We start from the raw sequence: 24,458 nt of genomic DNA, 5'->3' as shown, positions 1-24,458 counted from the left end.
ATTGGATGTATATGAAGAGTTCTAGTGAGGCAACATTAACACTTTATTTCTTCTTTAACCAACTCATTGTCAGCATTAGGTTACTATATTTGCAACTAAAGCTAAACTTGACAAAAGTAATGATGATTGGAAAATCCTATGCCACCTGTCTCCTTTCAAAATCTCTAGGAAGAACTGTCTCAAATTTTCCCCAGTATAAGAAGTAAAAGATTACGCTCTTCACTGTCATCTTCATCATTACAACTTAAAAACATCTTCTCTTATGTGAGCACAGAACCTCTGTTTTGTATGACAGTGGCTCTGAGGAGACTCTTGAGAGTCCCATGGACTGCAAGAAGATCAATCCTATCCATTCTTAAGGAAATCAGCCCTGAGTGCTCACTGGAAGGACAGATCCTGAGCTTAGGCTCCAATACTTTGGCCACCTCATGAGAAGAGAAGACTCCCTGGAAAAGACCCTGATGTTGGGAAAGATGGTGGGCACAAGGAGAAGGGGAAGACAGAGGACAAGATGGTTGGATAGTGTTCTCGAAGCTACCAACTTGAGTTTGACCAAACTGCGTGAGGCAGTAGAAGACAGGAGTGCCTGGCGTGCTCTAGTCCATGGAGTCACGAAGAGTCGGACACGACTAAACAACAACTGCTATCAGTGTTGACATGCTTTGGCTTTTTGATAATTCCATCTAAACCTCATAGAAGTTAGTAGACACATCCACTGTTCGTAAATTGGGAGTTCCACATCTAACTCAATTCCAGTTTCCTATGATCATAGATAAAAAAGTATTCTGCATGCCCTACAAGTATTTTCTTGATCATCTTATTAAACACAAAATGAATTTATTGAAGAATATAAAGCAAATAGCAATAGTTCGTGCTTTGAATATACAGCTGACACTGCAAAAAACTAACAGTTTGAAAATGTTCATACGAGTGTTTATTATTCAACATAAAAAATGCTAAAATTAATGGTGGTAGTCTTTACATGTAGTTTTCCACAATTTCTATACCGTTTTTTTCAGCTCTTCATTCACTTCTTCCCAGATTTTCTTCTCAATTTCTGATGTATCATACTTTTTCAGCATATCAAATTCATTCCAAGGCATTTGCCATTTTTCTACTTTCGCTTTGTGTCTTTCATTAAGATACAAGTCAAAATTAATGCCCTGGATATTGAACTTTGGATGTTCCCAGCGTTTTGACCATGGTTTCGGTTTCATTCGGACTTTCATCTAGCATAATTGAAAGAAATGTATGTCAGATCATATATTTGATATTCAGCGAGTATTTTTCTTTCAGTTATATGTACTCAATGGACCAGGGATGAGGGTGGCGCTGTGGTTTAAACCACCAAGCCTCTTGGGCTTGCTGATCGGAAGGTTGGTAGTTCAAATCCCTGTGACGGAGTGAGCCCCCGTTGCTCTGCCCAGTTCCTGCCAACCTAGCAGTTTGAAAGCATGCCAGTGCAAGTAGATAAATAGTACCACTGCGGTGGGAAGGTAAATGGCATTTCAATGCACTCTGGTTTCCATCACGGTGTTCCATTACACCAGAAGTGGTTTAGTCATGCTGGCCACATGACCGGGAAAGCTGTCTGCAGACAAATGCTGGCTCCATCAGCCTGAAGCGAGATGAGCGCTGCAACCCCATAGTTGCCTTTAACTGGAATTAACTGTCCAGGGGTCCTTTACCTGTTTTACTCTATGGACCTTTAATGATATCCCATTTATACCTGCTTGGCATAAGCAATGCTGTATGCACAGATACTTCCAATGATCCCCTGGACTGCCCACTGGGTTTCTTTCTCAGTTTGGTGCCAGTTATGCTCAAATTCTTATGACATTTTAGCACTTAGCAATATTTTTTGGGAACTACGTTTTAGGTACAATTCCCATCTTTGCCCTAGCCATGCCAGTGTACGTAAAATAACATGTTCTTTATTTTGCTATGGCCTACTTGAAGACCTGCAGGTGTTTATCATGGTTGCCTTCAATAACGGCTATAGCAGAATGGAGATGTAGAGGACAGAAAGTAATTAAGGATAGTAGCAAAGACAGCAACTAAAAAAATATATTATAGAACTGCCTATAGATAGCAATTAACCATAGAGCTCAACTGCAATATCCAAGCTTGATGACAAGGAGTTAAGAACCCTATACTTCAACTATTCTGCTGTGTTAGAACTCCAATCAACATCTAAAGGTAACCATTTCAGACTGCTCAGGAGTTCATTGGAGCTCTAACGTGCCATTGCTTGCTAGCAAGAAGAAAACACTTTTTTTCTGCTAGGCTTGAGCTCTAAAGGAGCTAAGCCATCTCAAGTGTAATGTAATGACGAAAGGGCAGAAAGCCATTCCCATGGGGGCCTCTACCACTATCACAACACCAAAATAAATGAATAGTACAATGCGACAACTTCATATTACAAAATGATGTTTTGGAATAACTAGTTGCCAGTCACAAACACCAGTTATTCCTTGCTGCTACCTTGTTGACAGGAACTTCTTCCATAGCTGAAAGTGGGACAGCCTTCATGTTAACATCAACAGTGCTGTACTCTGGAAGGGCATCTCGTAAATACATCAGGTTATCATCCAATCTTTTCTCCAGTTTCAGAACCTTGATCTCTTGGATTAGAGGATTGTATAGTTCATAGCAAATTTCAATACCTTAAATGGAAAATTGATAAATACAGAAAATGACATTATAAAATAGGTGACAGTACTCTCTTTGTTATGAACCAATTTTTGCTGGTAGAAGAATAAACAATATTTGGAGTTATACAACATTTGGGGGCTGGTAGAATGGAGGGACGTGGGTGGCGCTGTGGGTTAAACCACAGAGCCTAGGACTTGCCGATCAGAAGGTCGGCGGTTCGAATCCCCGCGACAGGGTGAGCTCCCGTTGTTCAGTCCCTGCTCCTGCCAACCTAGCAGTTCAAAAGCACGGCAAGTGCAAGTAGATAAATAGGTGGGAAGGTAAACGGCGTTTCCATGCACTGCTCTGGTTCGCCAGAAGCGGCTTAGTCATGCTGGCCACATGACCCAGAAGCTGTCTGCGGACATATTGGCTCCCTCGGCCAATAAAGCAAGATGAGCGCCACAACCCCAGAGTCGGTCATGACTGGACCTAATGGTCAGGGGTCCCTTTACCTTTACCTTTAGAATGGAGAGTTAACTAGATTGTCAAGAATAAAAAGTGTTCCTAACACTTCAGGTAATAGAATGGATCTGCAATACAATGCAGATTTTTAAACTAAAAAATCTAGACATCCCAATCCAGTGTTTTCCTGCATGCAACCTCATGCCAACTTAAGTAGTTCTTGGTAACATTATTTTAATTGTTTGAACCTGGCTTAAGGACATCCAACAGTTACCCTATATGGAATATATTTTCATCATATCCACATAATGTTGCTGAAAAGCCACTAAAGCCATTGCTGGGTTTCCAGCACTTCCCTCAGCTGGAAAACAATGAACATTAAAGTATGCACCCACCTTGTCCTTCTATTATATTGCGAAGTATGAAGGTTGCACCAAGTCCTTTTCCTGATCGCTGAATACAAAGTCCTACAAAAGTGCTGCTTTTCCCACTAGCATGGGGATCTGCGGCAGAAACAGAAAGTATGCTTCCTGCAAGAAAAGAAACTATTTAAAGCCTAGACACTCACCAACAGAGGCAGAAAGGATAATAAAAACCAAACTTAGTTTTTAGTACATTAACGAGCATGGCATTTATTATTATTTACCTTGGTACATGATTTGATATTAGGCAATAAAGATTAGTTCCATATAGCGTCTTTTGCATGTTGACTGTTTTTGGCATAATGGAATGGTTGCTTTGTAATAGCATTCAAATTATTGTTTCAATAGTACACACAATCATACAGCTCTACAGTGATGTGGAATGATGAGTGAGGCAAAGTTTTCTGATTTCTAAAGCTATCCTATAGCTTCCCTTTTCATCTTTTCCCCACTAAAATGTGCTCAGGAAAACAACAGGGACAAATACTAAAGACCATGCCAGGGGAGATGTATGTAACGTAATTAAGGGACCATTAATTACCCCCTTGCGGAAAATTCAAACTGACTGATAGTCTCAATGGCCAAGTACAGAATTCCACAAGACTCAACACTTGTTTTGTTAAAATATTTGGGAATGTCTTTTAAATTGAAGATAAAATGGCATTGGTATTGAATTCATTAATTTTGGTAATATATCCAACATAATATTATGAAAGTTCCACTTTAGACATAACTGACCAACATAGAACTCCGGAATATTCATTACTTTTCTCCTCTGTATCATGTCGCTTCTTTCAAGGTAGAACTTGAAAGGATTTGTTCTCTGCCGAGGAGGGATGAATTCAGGACTCAAGAATCTGTCAGAAACATAAATAATGCAAATGGTAACTTGCTATTATAATAAATAACAAATGAGATACAGCTGAACATAAAAGTAAAATTTTTTTACCGTGTCTCTGTTGTTTGGGTTTTTGATTCATCAACAATGACTGGCTTTGGAGGTGGCTTAAATTTTGCTGGTTCTCCATCTTTAGATTTGAGGTGTCCAACCGAGAAAGAAAGGTTCCCTTTAACAGACAAATTTGGTTACAACATGGCTGGAAATAAATCATTCAGCTTCCATGATCCTTTTTGCATTACAGCAAAACAGTCGTGTGCTACATCTTTTGTGCTACAATTTTTTAAAAAGAAAAGATCAATTTGATTGAATGGTGGGAGGAGAAAGCAGATTTGCAATGTAAAATCAATCCACCTGTTGAGGAGATATCTGTGTTTAATCACATTTGAGAAACATTTGGACTAGTAGTGATGGAAGGGCACAATGCTGGGTCACAACACCAATTCACAAGGTTTCGGAAATACTTCAGTACCTACACCATAACAGGCAGAATAAATTATGTTATAGCTACATATGCAATGCTTGCAAGTATCATCCTGTATTTTAAACTGAGGCCTAAGAAGAAAACTCCAGCCGTGACACAGAAATAAGATGGGTTGACATGTTGACACTGGACCATGCACGTAATATAACTAGTAGAAGTTGATGTACACTTCAATATATCATGAACAATGATGAAGTTTGTCAACTGTACACACTGCCACTCTGTTCTACATACAGTGGTACCTCTGGATGCGAACGGGATCCGTTCCAGAGCCCGTTCGCATCCTGAGCAGGTGTGCATGTGTCGCGATTCACCGCTTCTATGCATGTGCATGACGTCATTTTGAGCGTCTGTGCATGCGGCGAAACCCAGAAGTAACCCATTCCGTTACTTCCAGGTTGCCGTGGGGCACAACCTGAAAACACTCAACCTGAAGCGTCTTTAACCCGAGGTATGACTGTATAAACAACATGCAGAGTTCTAGTGTGCACAATTCAATTAGGGAGCCCTTTCAATCTGTGCTGAGAAATTATGGATACATCCTTAGGCATGACTGTATCTCTAGGGTAAATGTTATCCTGAATTCTGTTCCAAAAGCAAATTGTAGCTTTCATTACAAAAAAAGAAAAAGAAAAGATCAATTTGAGTTGTGCTTAAGTTTGCCTGGGATTGCATATAGACGAGGGTCACATTCACACCCTATGCTTAAGCCACCATGATACGCCCCCCTCCAGAATTCTGGCAGCTGTAGTTAAGGGGGGGTGAGAGCTGTTAAGAGGCCCCCGTTTTCCTCGCAGAGTCACAATAATTCCCAGTTTCCAAGGCGGAAACTCTCAGCATCCTTAACCAAGTACAGTTCCCAGAATGACTGGCGGCGGCGGAGGTGCTTAAAGCGCCGCTGTCGCCCCCCGAGCACGTGCCGAGGCGTCGGCAGCGGCTCCTTCAGCAACGTCTTTGAAGCGACCCTCGAGAATATCCTGGCCCCTTCCGGGTTTGTGAGCAGAACCCCCTTTTATCCCCCCCCCCCACTTACTGCATCGCAGGCCGAGCAGAGGCGGGAGCCTCCCGCGAGCGGCTGCCATGAGAGCTGCGGGCAAGCACTTTCGCCAGCAACAGGAGCGGCGCATGCGCTGCGCGCGGCAACGGCAGCCTCAGCGGGGACAATCTTGATCCAAACGCGAGCCTGGCCGGACTTGCTCGGCGCCGAGAGTGAACGCAGAGCTATTCGTTCGCGAAGAGACGCGCCTCTGCCGCCTTCGTCTCGTTGCCGAGTTCGGCTGTCGCGCTTTTCTCTCGGGCGGGACGGAGCATCGCGACTGGGAGCCCAGCAAAACACACTTGGAACAGAGGGCAGCAACCCAGGTCCTTTTTCTCTGCTGTTTTTATGGCGTTTCCTTGATTTGTTACATTTCTGTACCGCCTTCGCCCGAGGAGCACAAGGCGGGTTGCGATAGGAAACACAAAAACGCGCCACCTCCGAACAAACGAAACCGGGCGGCGGAGCCTGGAATCTCGGCGAGGGGGGCCTTTTCGCCCCCGCCTCGCTCTCTCTCGCCCGAGGCCCCGCGGGAGCCGGCCTCGCTTAGCTGGGCGCCCCAGTATTTTACCCAAGGCGCCCCCGCCCGACCCAGCGGGATCAGCCCTCTCCCCCCCGGCAGACCCCCGCTCCGCCCAGAGGGCAGGGGGCCCCTGGAGCAGATCCGGCAGCCTCGCCTGTCGCCCCCTGATCAGAGAGCCACTAAGGACCCGACTATCCGGTTCCACGAAATGGGCCCGTTCCCTCGCCCTGCGCGCACGCGCCCCCGGGACAGCAGACAGGTGTGAGGCTGTGAGGCGAGGCGGGGGAGGTTCTCGGCGCCGCCGTCTCGGGCCAAGGAGGCTTGCCAGGGCGCAAGCCGGGAGAGCTCGGCCTTGGCGGCAGGGGCTTGAGGGGAGCCTTCCGAAGCGGGCTCCGAGCCCCGGCTCCGCCGGCCCCGGCCGGCCCTGGCGAGGCCCCGCTCCCTCCCTCCCTCCCTGGGCCGCCTTCCCGCCATCTTCGGAGTTTTGACGCAGCCCCACCGCAGCCAGAGGAGGAGCGACCGCGACCGGGCCAGGAAGGGGAGGCAGGAGGCCGCGCTCTCGCTCGGAGCAGGCGAAGGAGGAAGAGGAGCCACCGAGCGAGCGAGCGCAACAGGTAGGCGCCGGCTGCGCGCCCGCCCGCCGCCCAGGCCTCTGCCTCTTGCTGGCGGCAGCAGGCCGCCTTTCGGGGCGCCGGCCAAGGGCCCCTCCGAGGCCCGAGCGCCTCCCCGTCTTGCGCGGCCTCCCTCGGCCCTTGGCCGCCGCTCTCCGGCCCCCGGGCGCTTGGGGCAGCTGGAAGCATCGGCCTGGCCCCGAAGGCCTTTCTCGCGCTTCGTATTGAGATGCCCTTTTCTGTCGTGTTCGAGAGCGGCGCGGCACAAAAGGTACCTCAGTTTAAATGCGGTTAAAATGGGTCGGAGGTCCCTGTGAGATAAAGGACGGGGAACGACGGTAGGAAGAGCATATTCTGGTCGCCCGCTTCCCACATGTGTGGAACCGCGGCCCTGTTCATTCCGGCAATGAGACGAGGGAACAAGGCAAGGAAACATAGGCATTTATATTTTCAATGAAGCAGTAAGTTTCTTTTATTTATTGAGATTAAGCCTCATTTTAAAAATGTATAGACTGGAAAGTATCTTCGAACATAGAGGGAGGCATGCATAAGGATTCTGTTAGTCAAGTATTGGAAGTCCTTGCCAAACCAGATAATCAGAATTATATTCTATTTTTTAAAAAATGGAAACCACCATGGTGGTAGTAACAGAAAATGAGATTTGCCAGGAGTAGAATGACTGTATCCTATTGATCATAATGATCAGCAGTAGCTGAAGGTGTGGTGCATATGAGGGAAGATCTTTAAGAGTTAAATTTGTATTTTTGCAATCATGGGGATGTTCTTTGATGTAGAGCTCACACCTTTTCTACAGGTGATTATGAACAATATGGGGAAGAAGTTGTGGTTCTGAGTTTACAATTGGATATAATGGTTTGTGGTGGACAGAGCCTGTCTTGTCAGTGTTCGGGATGCAATCCGGGGCTTTTTTTCCCACCCAGAACTTGCCAGAACTCAGTTCCAGGACCTCTCAGGTGGCCACCATTGCCATTATAAGAAAACTATGGATGGAGGCATTTGTTGTGAGTTCCAGCACTTCTTTTTCTAGGAAAAGAACACTGGCAATAACCTTTTAAAATTGTAAGGATGCAGAAATACAGTAAAGATAGGGGCAAAACGGTTCTCCCCCCTCCCCGGCTGTCATTTCAGTGTCAGTGATTGGTTATTTCAGTGTCACCTGCAACCAAAAGGTCTGGAAACTTTATTTTTGAAACATGAAAGACAACATTACAGTACTAATATTCAAAGTTCCTTATGACTTGCATGTCATAGCTTTCCCACAAAGGGGGAATGTGTCTGTTTCCCTCAAAAATGAATAGTAAATCACTCAACCCCCCCCCCCCACATGAATAGAACAACCTTAACAGGCATAATGAGAATTAGCATTTTGCAAATCTTCCAGATTTTACAGCTGAAACACGATTTGTACTAATCATACAATACTATTTTGGCTTTTGCATTTTGTGTAATCGCACTTAACTGTATTCTTTGTATAAGATGCTATTCTTTCATGAGAACAGATATAAAGATCAATAAAAGGTCATATTTAAACATAATAAAATGAAGGAAATGGTCAGGGTGATCTTATGATCTCGCCACATCAGAGTTGTACCTGATAGTAAAGCCAACTGCATAGGCGCTGTAGAAACTATAATTAACCCATCAGCAAACGTCCACAGTATTCCTGGTTACTACAGCACCACCCACCAATCATGGCATGCACACCTGAGCATGCTGCAACAACAATAGCTATGTAACAGAAGCTGCAATCCACGCTCTCTTGTCTCCGGCATGATGGTTGCAGAGTATGAATCCAAAACATGAGTTTTGCCTTGATTCCACATTTTCCCATGGTGGGATTTAAACGAAATCCTATTTCAGTTCTTTTCTGTTGACCTACCAAGGAAGACATGGGCTTGTTTCCAATGAGTGTGCAGTTGTGGTCCCCTTGTTGATTCGTTGTCATGGTGTCTTGCTACCCTTGCACAGTGGTGTTATGGGGCTCATAGACCTTGAGGTTGTATTTATCTAATTTTGAGACCTGCTAAGGAACAGATGATTGTTATTATGTCCTGACATGTAAAACCACAGAATTCAAAGAAGGTGTACTTTCTTTTCCCCATGACTGTCTACTCATGGTGGACTCATTGAAATAATCCTGTCCCGTCTATTAATTTCATTGGTTTACTTTGAGTATGACTAACATTGGATAACATGGAAACTACGAACAGGATAGGAAGAGAGTTCTGCTGTCTAAACTTTCCTGATACAGTACTTTTGAGAGGCAGACCCACATAGAGTATGTTACACTTGCTCAGTTTGAATTGACCAGGGCAGGGGTCGGCCAGCTTTACCTTGCCTGGGCCAGTTCACTCCAGCGGAGATCCCTCCACGGGCCGGATTGCTTATGTTCCCGTGATTTCCAGCATCTGCACATGCGCAGATGCGATTTCCAGCGCCACAGAAGCGAGCCCCCGGACCGTGCTGTGCCGGTTTAGCGCAGCGTGTGGGGACTCACCGAGAGGGTGGCTCAGTTCGTGGGCCAGTTAAAACAACCCCCATGGGCTGTTTGTGGCCCATGGGCCTTAGATTGCCTACCCCTGGACCAGGGCATCTGTGGTAGTGATCAAATCTGCTTTAACAAGCCAAAGTTCTGCTTGCTACAGTTGCCATGTGAGGATCTGGCACCAAGGACAGGCCCACAAGGATTCCTAAGCTGTGGACCTTATCTATCACTCCTCCCTATTCAGCTGTCCTACTGACCAGTCACCTGCCTGTCTTGCCAAAGTTAAGCTTCCGTTTTATTAGCTCACATCCAGTCCATTATTGCGCTCAAAACACCACTTCAAAACATCCAGAGTTTCCTCAATATGAAATTAAAAAGAGAGAAAGTTGGCTATCATCCACATATTGCTGAAAACTAATTCCCAAAGCTACTCCCCGTGGTTTTAAGATTTTAAGAAGCATAACAGAATCATAGAATTGTAGAGCTGAAAGGAATCCCGAAGGTCATCACTTCCAATGCCTTGCACTGCAGAAATTACAGCTAAACATTCAGATGGCCATCCAACCTCTGCTTCAACACCTCCAACGAAGGAGAGGCCATCACATTCCAAAGTAGTCTGTTCAACTGTTAAACGGCTCTTACTGTCAGGAAGTTCTCCCTAATGTTGAGTTGGAATATCTTTTCTTGTAACCTGAATCCATTGGTTTGGGTCCTACGGAGAAAAGAAGCTTGCTCCATCTTCCATGTGACCGACCTTTAGATCGGGCTTCCTCAAACTCGGCCCTCCAGATGTTTTTGGCCTACAACTCACATGATCCCTAGCTAGCAGGACCAGTGGTCAGGGATGATGGGAATTGTAGTCTCAAAACATCTGGAGGGCCGAGTTTGAGAAAGCCTGCCTTAGATATTGGAAGATGGCTTTCATGTCACCTCTTAGCCTTCTCTTCTCTGGGCTAAATATGCCCAACTCCCCCAACTGAGTCCGATCCTCATAAGGCTTGGTTTCCAGACCCTTGGCCATCACGGTCTAACTCCTCTGTGCACATTCCAGCTTGTCCACATTGTTCTTAAACAGTGGTGCCCTGAACTGGACACAGGACTCCAGGTGGAATTACAGTGGTACCTCAGGTTAAGTACTTAATTCGTGCTGGAGGTCCGTACTTAACCTGAAACTGTTCTTAACCTGAAGCACCATTTTAACTAATGGGGCCTCCCGCACCACCGGAGCCCGATTTCTGTTCTCATCCTGAAGTAAAGTTCTTAACCTGAAGCACTATTTCTGGGTTAGCGGAGTCTGTAACCTGAAGCGTATGTAACCTGAAGCGTATGTAATCTGAGGTACCACTGTATAGGGGTGGTACTATGACTTCCCTTGAGCTGGACACAGTTCTTATGTTGATGCAGCCCAGAAAAACATTGTTGATTTGTGCTATGTCTGCCGGGTGTCGGTAACCTGGGCCGGTTCTTTGGTTACCTCTCCACCAACTGCAACATTGTCCTGGTAGCCCACAAATGGCAATGATGAGAGGATATATGAAGCCTGTGGTATCTTGTGACTGCAAAGAGGAGGAGGAGGAAGGAGAGCTGTTGGGTGGCAAGGAAGCGTTTCTGAGGGTCTGAAAGATCATGGTGTCGCCATTTAATGTTCCCGTGTGATTCAGTTATTGGTATATTTCTTATGTAAGTCAATTGGTGTTTTAAGTACTGTAGCTTCTATATGTCTCAAGAGATTTGACCCTCTTAATCTATTCTTGTTCCAATTGAATTAATCCTTTCAATTTTTCCCTAATAATGTTCTCTTCTGAATTGAGGGGTGTGTGTGTAATTTCTTGCCTTTGTGTTCTCTCTTTTAGTAGATGCAAAGCATTATGTTGGATGAAATCAAGTTGCGTCATTTCTTGCAAGTTTCATAAATCACTTTCAAGAGTCAAAAATTTGTTTGCTTGAGAAGGAACCTTCGAACTGATTTCAAAAACTCCTAGGCATTTGCTGCTGTTACCACAATAGGCATTTACTTTGAAATTGCTAATACCGCCTTCTCTCGGAATCTGCTGTATCACTTCTAAATAGCATTGCGTTAACATAGATTTCTCCCCCTAAATGGCAGCTGCAGAGGCTACAGTGAGGGAGAATGGTGTCTGTGTTCCTTAGCCCTCCTGCCATGGTTCAGTATCTGAGGCTGATGAAAAGGGAAAGGCAGAAATTGCTATTCTGCTTACAGATCAAAGCAGAAAAGCAACAACTGGGTTTTGCTAAATCAGCCACATATGGGAACACCTTGGTTTAGGATTGTAGAATCGTAGAGGTGGGAGGGATCCCAAGGATCATTGTTGGTGGTCTGTGGACCCCAAGGGGTTTGTGGCACCATTCACATAACAAAAACTACCATAGAGATGGCAAAATTTTCTAAAGTACTTAGCTAATTGGGAACCACTGATTTAGTTCAACCCCCTGCAATGCAGGAATCTCGACTAAAGTTGGATGGCCATCCCTAACAGATGGCCATCTAACTTCTGCTTAAAAACCTCCAAGAAAGGAGAGTCCACAATCTCCCAAGAGAGTCTGTTCCACTGTCTAACAGCTCTTACCATCAGAAAGTTCTTCATGATATTTAGCTGGAATCTTCTTTCTTGGAACTTGAAGCCATTGGTTCCAGTCGTACCCTTCAGAGCAGGAGAAAACGAGTGTTCTGCATCTTCCATGTGAAAGCCCCTGAGATATTTCAAGATGGCTATCATATCTCCTCCCAGTCTCTTATTCTGCAGGTTAAACATACCCAACTCACTCAACCATTCCTCATGAGACCTGGTGTCCAGACCCTTGATCATCTTGGTTGCCCTCCTTAACCAAGGATAGTTGAAGTCATGTTGTTGCTGGACCTTCTCCTTTTCCTGTATCCAATTCCTCCCTCACCTGGGTCACAGGTGGCGCTGTGGCCTAAACCACCAAGCCTCTTGGGCTTGCTAATCAAAAGGTGGGCAGTTTGAATCCGCGCGATGGAATGAGTTCCTGTTGCTCTGTCCCAGTTCCTGCAGACCTAGCAGTTCGAAAGCGTGCCAGTGCAAGTAGATAAATAGATATCGCTGCAGTGGGAAGGTAAACAGCGTTTCTATGCACTCTGGTTTCTGTCATAGTGTCTTGTGCCAGGAGTGGTTTAGTCCTGCTGGCCACATGATCCGGAAAGCCATCTGTGGACAAACGCCGGCTCCCTTAGTCACCTTTGACTGGACTTAACCATCCAGGGGTCCTTTACGTTTACTTTACCTCACCTTCAAAATAAGGCGTTTATCGATTGTAGCTTAGAGACATTGATTCATTAAGTTATTTATGCTAACCCTTGAAAAGAAATATAGTTGCAATATTTATTCTTGTTCCAAGTTGTTCTTTTGTGTTTTAATCTCCGCCTTTTATTGTTTTTCATCATTCCACAATTGGTCCCATTCTCCGTTTAAGGAAAGTTTCCAGTTTCCAGTCTGCATCATATAACTAGTAAAAATTCCATTCCCCACACCTTGTCAATTCAGCATCTTTATCGGTGGTATAGAATTCTGTATAGTTTGTTGTCAGACATGTCAGCTGAAGGGGGTATACTTTGGTTTTGCTTAGCAGGAGCTGAGTGACATCCTGCCCTTGCTGCATTATTCATGGTCCAATGTTGTTATGTTGCAGATGGCTGAGAGCTAGGAAGAACCATTCCAGAGCAGAATGACTCACATTCCCACAGCCATGAATGGTAAGGAGCTCTTGTGTAGGGAGGAAGATCTTTTGTCTGAGGAGGAAGATCTTTTGTCTTTCTCGTATATTACAGTATTATTGAATAATTCTAAGATTGATATGCCTCAGAATTTTGGTAAATTTTCTGAAGACTATCTACTTTTGCCTACAGAATTTTGTTCTGTGTGTTTTCCATGATCCTTCTGCCGGAGCTTATAGAGGGCACCATGAGCTGCCTGAAGCAGCTGCTAATTTTACTGTATTTTAAATCTTGAAACATCCCCTGTGAACAGTGTGACAGCCTTCGGGAGCTCTTCAGCTGTGAGTGGCAAGCTGTGTCCTTGGTTATCAGGCCATGTCACATAAATGGTACCTCCCCACCCCCCAAAAAAGGTTATGAAAGGCTTGTAGACCTTCTGTTGCTTAAGGTAATAAGTGTAGTAGCAGAAAACATGTGCAAAGCAATCCTGTTCACGTTTACAAAAAACTAAGCCCGACTGTGTTTAGTGAGAAACCTCGTAAGTAGGGAAATTGTTAATGTTTAATGTTTTATTGTGTTTTTATATATGCTGGAAGCCGCCCAGAGTGGCTGGGGCAACCCAGTCTGATGGGTGGGGTACAAATATAATAAGAATAAGAATAATAAGTTTAGGAATACAGTCTTAAAATCAATTTTTTAAAGACATAATATTTCATGATAAATGCTTTTCACATCATTTAAATTGCTCATCTAAAAGCATTTATTTTGAATACAGCTGTGATATTTACATATTAGTTTATCATCCTTTTGATTTTGTTTGTAGAAGGAAAGAAAATAGTTTTACAGCTGCTGAATTTGCTGTGGAAGTCCAGTAAGAACCAAAAATGGAATTTCAGGATAAGCTCATTAAACCCTTGAAGCTGGTAAAATTAAATTTATTTCACTGTTGCAGATATTTAGAACAGAGAAGTTAAGATAGGCTTGAGGATAAGTAAAAAAAATTGCTGCCTCATGCAAATGTTTGCCCACATGTGAGCAGTGTAAAATATTCTGCTACCTGCAAGGCTGCATTTACTGCATGAAGTATTAAAGCATGCAATTTGTTTCTCTAAATAACTCAGAAGTTTGTGAAACATTCTCATGTTTTTCCACGCATAATCTCTTCACACTGAGCATTACCACTTTTGAAGCTTGCATAATTGGCTGCCTTTATTTTACGATTGAATAAAACACTTTAAAATAATGATTTAGGAAGTTTTAATACTTTTTTTAATACTTAAAAGGGACTTGCAACTAGATATTAACTCAACCTGTGTAAAAGTGATGAGTCTACAGAGTGATCTTGTATGAGGTTAAATCCTTGATCTCCCAGCCTAAGGATAGCCAACAGGACATCCTCAGGATGTTGGACCAAAACTCCCATCAGCCTCCATTAACATGGTCAGTATGTCAGGCATGATAGTTGTTGAAGTCCAGCAATGCCCATGGGGCACCGTCTTGGCTACCTCTGGTCTTGCACAATGCTCTCTCTTCTGCCCAAGGGATCATTTTCACTGGAGAGGCCAGGCGCTGAACCTTGGGTGGGTGGAGAGCCCCTGAGCCTTGGCTGCTGCTTCTGTACTGAACATGGGTTCACCGTAAACACCAGTTGAGACACACACAGGAGGAAATGGCTGAAATTTGTTATTAGATTATGTTGGGCCATTCTAACTCCCAGAGGCATTGTCACTTCCTGAACTAGGGTTGGTTCCTTTTTTCCTGCCAGTGTGTCTTTAACGGTTGCATAATCAGCAGAAATTCAACAGAAAGCTTTCTTGGGCTTAAAGTCATGATGGCAGGGAAGTCTGTCTTTCTGATGTATTCCTGTTAAAGGCACAAGGACCATGACAGAAAAAGGGGGTGACCCTATCCTATCCCTTTGGTGAAGGAAAAAGAGAGCAACTGATACAGAATGGCCAGAGTACTTTTCTCCTAGAATATGGTGACTGAGCAGCTGATATGAAGAGTAGAAGCTTGTGTAAGGTGGACACACTCAAAATCTTACGCTTCTTCCCCTACTCAGCCATTTCTCTTCATTTGAAGTAGTCCTTCCTGAAGTGAAGCTTTGGTCTAGCAGATGTAGCCTTAAGGATGTGTCAGGCTGGTACTAAATTAGAGATAATTGCAGCATTAATTAGTTTGATCAGTCTTAGAATTGGAAGGGACTTTAGAGATGATCTAATTCAACCTAGTGCAGGATGCAACTACAGCATCCCTGACTGGTGGCTGTCCAGCCTCTTCTTTTTTTTTTTAAAAAAAAAGATATTTATTGAGGTTTTACAAAAACATAGGTTTACAAAATAGAAAAAAGTCATACAGAAAGAAAAAGATACAAAAACGAGAGCATACATAAAAAAGAAAAAAGAAGAATAAAAATACGAAATACAAAAAACAAATAGATAAAAAAGAATTAAAAACAAATCCGTTTTTTGTAACTTTAAACTCATTAGCTTGTTTCCTTGGCCTCCTCACACCTCCCCTTTTTGTATTCCCATTTAAATAATCAAATCAGCAAATCCTTACCCTCTTTCGTTTATCTTAACTCTATATCTTAACATATTATAACTCTATATTTTCATCCATTATCAATTCATTTTTGCATATTCTTATTAACTTTGTTGCTAATTCCACTTATTTTCAATCCAACATCATTTTAACATTCATTAATTTTACAGTGTTTCTGCAGATAGTCTTTAAATTTCTTCCAGTCTTCTTCCACCAACTCTTCTCCCAGGTCTCGGATTCTGCCAGTCATTTCCGCCAATTCCATATAATCCATCACCTTCATCTGCCACTCTTCCAGGGTGGGTAACTCTTGTGTCTTGTGCAGGATGCAACTACAGCATCCCTGACTGGTGGCTGTCCAGCCTCTTCTTAAATACTCACAGTGAAAGGGAGTTGACTACTTCCCAAGGCACTCTGTTCTACTGTCCAGCAGCTCTTTATCTTAGGAAGTTTCTCATAATTTGCAGCTGAAATTGGCTTCTCTGCAACTTCCACCCATTGGTTCTTGTCCTGGCTTCTGGAGCAACAGAGAGCATGAACTGCAACACTTCAGAAATTTAAAAAGCTCTGTGATAACGTCACTGTATTTTTTTCGCTGCCTGCTAAAAACATTATTGATTAGACATGTTTACCCAGATGCTCAGAAAGCCAAGGCAATTTTAATCTGTTTTAGTATTTTAACTTCTGTACATCTTAAAGTAGGTTTGTACATTTTTCTTTATTTTGCTGTTTTATCTTTGTGTAAACCATAAATAGATGTGGCTCTTAACCTTGTAGGGTATGCAGCATTCCAGCCACACAGAAGCCAGAGCTTTCTGCATCTCTCCCTCTAGGCAAGCTAAAGGTGCAACCACAGTTCAGCATGAACATGGATCAGGGCCCACGAGAGAAGTGGCCTGTGGAGAGTCCTGGAGGCTGGGAGAAGGAGGGGCTGCAGGTGGGGAGCCCCATTTGGCCTCCAGGCTGGGAGCTCCCACCTTCAATCTGGGAACAAGGCTTCTGTTAATGCAGTCTAAGGTGGCAGTGGCTTTTACAGAACAGCCTCCCACTGCTAGTTTATGTTCAGATTATTTTTTTAAAAAAATAAAAGACTAAAAAATTGTGCACACAGTAAATCAGATCTTCAAAAAATAATATTTATTGTTAATATTATCTTAAGCAATGAAGATGTCACCACCATTTTAGAAGCATTCTTCCTTCTCACACACATATGAAAGGAAGGTCTCTTCTAAGATGATGACTGCTCTGACACATGTGTTGCATCACCAAAAGCTAAAGTCAGTATGCTTCTTGTGACAGAAATGCTGCCACAGCGTAAATGCAAGTTTAATCAATACAGTGGTACCTAGGTTTTTGAACGTAATCTGTTCTGGAAGAGCGTTGGACTTCCAAAACAATTGAAAACTGAGGCGCAAAGGACGGGCTACCAATTCAATAGAGAAAATTGTAAAACAACAAATAAACGCAGTGGAAGCCATTCGACTTCCGAGGTGCATTCGAAAATGGAAGCATTTACTTCTGGGTTTTTGGCGTTCGAAAAACAAAACATTTGGGAATGGAGATGTCCAAAAACCAAGGTACCACTGTAAATTTTAATAGCCTAAGGCTTCAATCCTAATCCCATTTACCTGAGAGTAAATTGAATTCACTAGGATTTACTGTATTTTTCGCCCTATAGGATGCACTTTTCCCCCTCCAAAAATGAAGGGGAAATGTGTGTGCGTCCTATGGGGCGAATGCAGGCTTTCGCTGAAGCCTGGAGAGCGAGAGGGGTCGGTGTGCATCCTCCAGAGCAGGAGAAAACAAGCATGCTTATACATTTCAATCACATTACAGCCCAATACAGTCATGAGCTGGTAGCTAGTGCCTATTTGGAATGGTAGGATTGGGCAAGAAATAAATAAAATACTGAAACACTTCTTGTTCCAAATTCATGATCTTGATAAAGAGAGAGAGAGAGGAGAAAAAGGAGAAGAAAATGAGATAAGAGTAACTGTCTTCCAAAAATCATTTGAATGGTAGGGATTTTGGGGATGGTCTTTGAGCATACATAGATCATACGTAAATAATGTTTAACTGAAAAGTCAACAATGGTGAAAGCATGCCCGCTAATGCTGTGAAGTCCATATAATTGTGTTAAAGCTGGAAAAAACCTTGAGAGAATAACAGTCAGCAAATAATTGCGCATCAAGATACCATGAATCATAAAAGCATTCCTGCCAAACTGGTGAGGGTAAAGTGTGTTAAAAACTCGTGAGCTTAATATTATCACTTAGGAAATAAAGGTTCGTTTTTCCCCAGTTGACTATACCCATTTAAAACTACTTTTTTAAAAAGCATTCCCTTTTGCTTTCAGGAGGCTCAAACATTTGGGCCATCACCTTGGAAGAGAGAATGAAGTATGACAAGCAGTTTGACAGCCTTAAACCAGTTGGGGGATATGTCACAGGTTGGTGTGTGCTTCTGCAGTGAATTGCCTTCCTCATTATAATCTGAAGATTTAAATCATGAATTTGCTCTCAGTTGAAAATTGGCATAAAATGCCTCTTGAAGGAAGCAAGGGGTTCCTCCAGATTGATAGCATTTGCAAGTACGGGACGGCCACACCTTACGTGGGGACTCTGTTCCAAGAGTTCAGTGTATACAAAAAGGTGCATATTCAAGCCACCTCCTTGGAACTTGGTCTTCTACCATCAGCTGGTGCCCGGAGTGAACCGCACTCCACAAGTTCCCCACCATGCTTGGGGTAGGCCTATTCAGTGCACGGGCTCTGAGATGCTCTCATGAGAACTCGCAGGACTGCCCAAGTTCCCGTGAACGAGCATCTCCAGGCATCTGGAGCCAACATGCTGAGAGGGCCTTGCCTGTATACCTGAAGGAGCATCTCCACCCCCATCGTTCAGCCCGGACACTGAGATCCAGCGCCGAGGGCCTTCTGGCGGTTCTCTCGCTATGAGAAGCAAAGTTATAGGGAACCAGGCAGAGGGCCTTCTCGGTAGTGGCACCCGCCCTGTGGAATGCCCTCCCTTCAGATGTGAAGGAAATAAGCAGCTATCCTATCTTTAAAAGACATCTGAAGGCAGCCCTGTTTAGGGAAGTTTTTAATATTTAATGCTGTATTGTTTTAATATTTTATTTAATATAAAATTTAATATTTTAATATTTTTAATATTTTATTTATATAAAAACTATATTTAATAGTTTTTAATATTTAATGCAGTACTCGATTGGGAGCTGCCCAGAGTGGCTGGGGAAACTCAGCCAGATGGGCAGGGTATAAATAATAAATTATTATTATTATTATTATTATTATTATTATTATTATTATTATTATTAGCTTTTCACCTTAGTTTAAAGAGGTAAAGAGTCTAGTCTGGTCAGAAGGGAGTTGGTGCTTGGAAGTAGGGCTGGCTCTGGGTTGTGTTGTGTCTCCATCCTCAGATGCATTTCTTTCATTCCCCACATTCTTCCAGTCAACCCAATCCTCTCCACCATGCTTTCAAGCAAGGGTGGTATACAAATAATGAGCAGATAACTCAAGGAATGTGGAGAATTGGCCCCTGTATGCTACCTGGAGAGACCATTCATATTGCTTCTCTGCTTGGGGAGTTCAGTAGGGAAGGTTTGCCTCACTTGGCAGGCAATTAAACCTAAAATTGGAGAATCATGACAGCCTTTTATTGATTTTTGGGAAATTGTATGTAAGATTGCTTCTGTTATGTGATTTATGTGTTTGATTAGAAAGTACTAATTTTTATTAGCTTTATGCATTTTCACTTGTTTTAGTCTGGACTTTATATAAAATTGGATATGCTTAGATTGTATTCATATTTTTGTAAAATTGTGTATGTTTATTTTACTTGCTTGCAGTGTGTGTGTGGAGGGTGTATAGGGGTATATGGGGCAAGGCGCTTCAGCCCCCTCCATAGTTTGAAGCAGGGGGCCCAAGCATCTCACCTATCAATCACAGCTCTGGCACTCATTGGCTAAAACTACTGATAGGCAGGAGCATCCGGTCTGGCTCCTTCCCCAGAAGTCACTTAGAAGTGCGTGCACATTTTGCTTCATAGCTTTCCTTATATATATATTTTAAATAAAAGCTCAGAGTCTGCTTTCCCTTCTCAGGGACATAGTGTCCATGGGCGAATGTTGGTGACCCTGATCAAAGATATTGTTGGTTCCTATGTTCATCACTTAGATATAGATACCAGTAGCCCTCATCGTTCCCTCTGGGTCTTCACGGGGCCCTAATGATAGTAGCCGTCACTTTGGAAGCAGATGAGCAAAGGGAATCTGGTATTTCAGCAGGCTGATGTGGAGCTGTGCTATGTGCCTGCTGAAATAGGTGTTTACAAATACATATATCAAATTAATAATGGCTCTTTCTCATCGTTAAAATTTTCATTGATTGATTTGTGAATCAGAACATTAAATCCACTCAGTAATTTTGCATTTGCGATGTCAAATAGTTGAAGCACTTTGATAACTTTTAAAAACATGGTCCAGTATATTAATGAGTCCTTTAAGGAAAAAATCACCAATGGAAAGTTGAGAATTGTATTAATGATGATGACTCACCTTGTCCCATTTTTTCTTTCCACATAGGCGATCAAGCACGTACCTTTTTTTTACAGTCGGGTCTGCCGTCTCCAGTCTTGGCTGAAATATGGTAATACATACATACATACATACATACATGCATGCAGATACGTTTAATATTGTTATATTGATAGCACAAACGTCTATATCTTTACTGAATGTGTTTAATGAGGATTATATAATGATAATAATGATAATTTATTGCTTATACCCCACCCATCTGGCCAGGGCTCCCCAGCCACTCTGTGCAACTCCCAACAGAATATTAAAAACACAATAAAACATCAAGAATAAAAAACTTCCCTAATTCATGGAATATTAAAAGCTTCCCCAAACAGAGCTGCCTTCAGATGTCTTCTAAAACTCAGATAGCTGTTTATTTCCTTGACTTCTGATGGGAGAGTGTTCTACAGGGCGGCTGTCCTCTGCCTGGTTCCCTGTAACTTAGCTTCTCACAGTGAGGGAACCTCCAGAAGGCCCTCAGAGCTGGACCACAGTGTCTGGGCAGAACGTTGGGGTTGGAGATGCTCCTTCAGGTATACTGGGCCGAGGTGGTTTAAGTCTTTAAAGGTCAGCACCAACACTTTGAATTGTGCTTGGAAATGTACTGGGAGCCAATATAGGTCTTTCAGGACCAGTTTTATATGGTCTTGGTGGCCACTCCCAGTCCCCAGTCTAGCTGCCGCATTCTGGATTAGTTGTAGTTTCCGGGTCACCTTCAAAGGTAGAGCACATTGCAGTAGTCCAAGCGGGAGATAACCAGAGCATGCACCACTCTGGCGAGACTGTCTGTGGGCAGGTAGGGTCTCAGCCTGTATACTAGGTGGAGCTGGTAGACAGCTGCCTTGGACACAGAATTGACCTGCGTCTCCATGGACAGCTGTGAGTCCAAAATGACTCCTAGGCTGCGCACCTCCTCCTTCAGGGGCACAGTTACCCCACTCAAGACCAAGAAGTCCCCCAAATCTGCCCGCCCCCTGTCCCCGCAAAACTACTTCTGTCTTGTCAGGATTCAACCTCAATCTGTTAGCCACCATCCATCCTCCAATCACCTCCAGGCTGGTTCTGATTTAAAAGAGAGAAAAGCTAGGTATCATGCACATACTGATGAACACCCAGCCCAAATGCCCTGATGATCTCTCCCAGCAGCTTCATATAGATGTTAAAAAGCATGGGGGAGAGGATGGAACCCGGAGGCACCCCACAAGTGAGAGTCCAGGGGTCCGAACACTCATCCCCCCCATACCACTTTCTGGACACGGCCCAGGAGGAAGGAGCGGAACCACTGTATAACAGTGCCACCAGCTCCTCTAGATGGCCCAGAAGGATGTGATGGTTGATGGTATCAAAGGTCACTGAGATATCCAGCAGAACTAGGTAATAGCTTTCACCTTTGTTGCTAGCCCACCAGAGATCATCGACCAGCGCAACCAAGGCAGTTTCAGTCCCATGATGAGGCCTGAATCCCGACTAGAAGGGATACAAATGGTCTGCATCCTCCAGGTGTGCTTGGAGTTGTTCAGCAACCACCCGCTCAATCACCTTGCCCAAGAATGGAAGATTTGAGACCGGGCAATAGTTGGCCATATTGGGCGGGTCTCCCGTTCCAGCCCTGCTCCCATGGTGGAGTCTACCTCTTTCTGAATCTGAGCAACTTTATCTGCAAAACCTTTGGAAAATCATTGCAGGAGATCTTGGGGTCCTTACCAGACCCCAGTGGCGAAGGTGGTTCCATTAGATTGCGAACCACCTGAAAGAGTCCCCTGCTGCTATTTTCTGCATATGCAACAGAGGTGGTGAAGAATGTCTTCTTCGCCGTCACTATCGTCACTTGGTAGGCTTGATGTTGAGCTCTAACCCATGTCCGGTCCGATTCAGAATGAGTTTTCCGCTATCAGTGCTCTAGCTGTCTCAGCGATTGTTTCATCGCCCTCAGCTCTAGGGGAAACCGTGGGGCTCTCTGGGCTCCATGCTATCGGAGAGGGCGCTTCGGAGCCAGTCGATAGTCCTGGTTAACTCCACATTCCAGCAGGTCATCAGGGAATCAGCTGAAAGGCCACCAACATGGGTTAGAACATCCCCTACCACTCTCTGGAAACCATTTGGATCCATTAAGTGGCAGGGGCGGACCATCCGAATCGATCCCACCTCCCTGCAGAGGGGAAGGGTCCAGTTGCACCACACTCCTGTTGTAGTGAGGACTGGACCACCGGCTGTGGTGAAGACTTCAGGGCCTGCTTCCTTGCAAGGCCTTTACCCACTGACCTAGGGGGCGAGGCCCAGGCCCTCACACTTCCAGCTTTAAAGAGACTCCTGCTGCAATGAGGACTGTAGGGCCCAGTGGGTAGGGCTGGACTCACTGGAACAAACTCTTGGGGAAGGGCGTGGGGGTGGGGGTAGTGTTCCACTATTGCTTCCCTGCTCCAAGTATCTAATGTGTTTTAAAATGTTCTTAAGCTGTCTGTGACATTTTAAGTTTTTGCTTTTGCTTTGTTTTTGCTCTGTAGGGGTGGGATAAACGTTTAGTTGGGGCTGGGGATTAGTTTAATTTTAGTATAATTGTAATATATTTTAATTATTCAAACCAAATCAAATACCTTTATTGGCATCACAGTATAAAATGTTTAAAATCACTGGGATAATTAAAAGGACAAGGGTGGAGCTGTCAAGGGTTATAGGGTATTATTATTATTAGTGTTAGTGGTTTCTTGTATTGTTTGCATTTTGTTCTGAAGGGGAAAGGGTCAGTGCTGCCTTGAAGTGGGCCCCAGCCAACAGAATGGCTGGGGCTGGTTTGACTGAGGGTGGGGGTGGGATGCACTGGGAAATCCGATCTCAGTGATCACAGGCAGGAGGAGGAGTTACGCTAAGACCAGACCACATAATTCCCGAGGAGGCAGGTTTGATCGTTGTTTGAAGGCTATCTCCCTCGACTGGAAGGATACTGGAATCAACAAGGGAGAACATGACCTTAAGGTGCTGCTGTGCAATGCCAGGTTGATGATTCATAAGATCACTGTCAGTGTTTGTAAAAAGCAAAAAAGGAGGGAAAGGTTCTGACCTCCCTTTCTCTCCTCAGCCTGGTCCTCGGACCCTTGTCGGCACAAAAAGAGTCCACAAGAATATCCTTGCAGAGTTTTATTCTTAAAAGTCTTTGTGCAAAAGCGACTGAACAACTATACACACCAGCACTAACCAACCAACCCAACTCAACCTAAACACCAGCCCAGCAACCAAACTAACATTTCTCACTCTATATATACAACTTGGTGCAGGCCGCTGAGTCATGCTGACCCAGCTTTATTCGCATTAAAGAAACAGCGGCCATTTTAAACCGTGACACCCCTTCTGTTTCTTAAATGTGAAAAACCCCAACAGAAACAATACATACATACATTATATACATAAACCCAGTTTTGTCATCAATTCATTATGGCATGTTGCTGGCAAAAGCTTGGTAAACAAATCAGCAATATTATCTTGTGATTGACAATACTCCAGTTTGATCATCCCATTCTGTACACAATCTCTCACATTCGCATGACGGATAGCAATATGTTTTGATGCGGATTTCATTATTTCCGAGCCCGCTAATGCAATGCATGATTGGCTATCTTCATACACTTGGATAGGCAAATCTACTTTACAATCTAGATCTTTTAGTATCTGTATAAACCACATGATTTCATTGCATGCTAGCGACAGGCTCCCATATTCTGCCTCACAGGATGAGGTCGCAACAAATCCTTGTTTCTTTGACCTCCATCCAATTATGGTATTGACAAACATCATAACCATTCCACTTGTAGATTTTCTCATAGCTACACAGCTTCCCCAGTCCGCATCAACAAATACTTCTAGTTTTTCATCTTGTGTACTAGATATCTCTAAACATACATTTAATGTCCCCTTTAGATATCTGATAAGCCTTTTCTTCTTTTTTTAAAAGATATTTATTGAAGTTTTTAAAAAATAGAGAAAAAACAAAAGAAATTTAAAAAAGAGAAAAACACACACACAAAAAACACATAGAATTTACATT

The 24,458-nt window shown here is 43.7% G+C and overlaps 3 protein-coding genes across 21 annotated transcripts in view; 2 read left to right on the top strand and 1 right to left on the bottom strand.

Annotated features, from left to right (window-relative positions):
* Positions 1-911: 911 nt before the first annotated feature.
* On the bottom strand, positions 912-6,073 carry MRPL19 (mitochondrial ribosomal protein L19). Its single transcript, XM_083606755.1, has 6 exons — positions 5,937-6,073; positions 4,471-4,588; positions 4,260-4,378; positions 3,495-3,629; positions 2,485-2,666; positions 912-1,229 (listed from the first exon to the last, which is right to left on the bottom strand). The coding sequence occupies exons 1-6, from the start codon at positions 6,028-6,030 to the stop codon at positions 1,002-1,004; spliced, it is 876 nt and encodes a 291-aa protein (XP_083462881.1). The 5' UTR covers positions 6,031-6,073; the 3' UTR covers positions 912-1,001.
* Positions 4,585-5,094, top strand: LOC310759503 (ATP synthase membrane subunit K, mitochondrial-like). Its single transcript, XM_083606819.1, has one exon. The coding sequence runs from the start codon at positions 4,830-4,832 to the stop codon at positions 5,007-5,009; it is 180 nt and encodes a 59-aa protein (XP_083462945.1). The 5' UTR covers positions 4,585-4,829; the 3' UTR covers positions 5,010-5,094.
* The window catches only part of ITSN2 (intersectin 2), a 93,227-nt gene continuing 74,819 nt past the window's right edge, over positions 6,051-24,458 (top strand). For 8 of the 19 annotated variants that reach the window (XR_014546317.1, XR_014546318.1, XM_083606354.1 and 5 more), the window contains exons 1-4: positions 6,940-7,076; positions 13,249-13,312; positions 18,174-18,266; positions 20,423-20,486. Coding sequence is in view for 17 of the 19 variants with exons in the window: in XM_083606354.1 (XP_083462480.1) it covers positions 13,285-13,312; positions 18,174-18,266; positions 20,423-20,486 (185 nt within the window). In the remaining 2 variants the exon portion in view is untranslated. Of the gene's footprint in view, positions 6,266-6,939; positions 7,535-13,248; positions 13,313-18,173; positions 18,267-20,422; positions 20,487-24,458 lie in introns of those variants that run through there. The other 11 variants (XM_083606367.1, XM_083606362.1, XM_083606359.1 and 8 more) reach the window with 5 other exon arrangements.

Source organism: Podarcis filfolensis (assembly GCF_964270895.1).
Source record: "Podarcis filfolensis genome assembly, chromosome: 3".
Taxonomy (NCBI): Eukaryota; Metazoa; Chordata; class Lepidosauria; order Squamata; family Lacertidae; genus Podarcis; species Podarcis filfolensis.
This window is presented reverse-complemented; position numbering and strand designations above follow the sequence as displayed.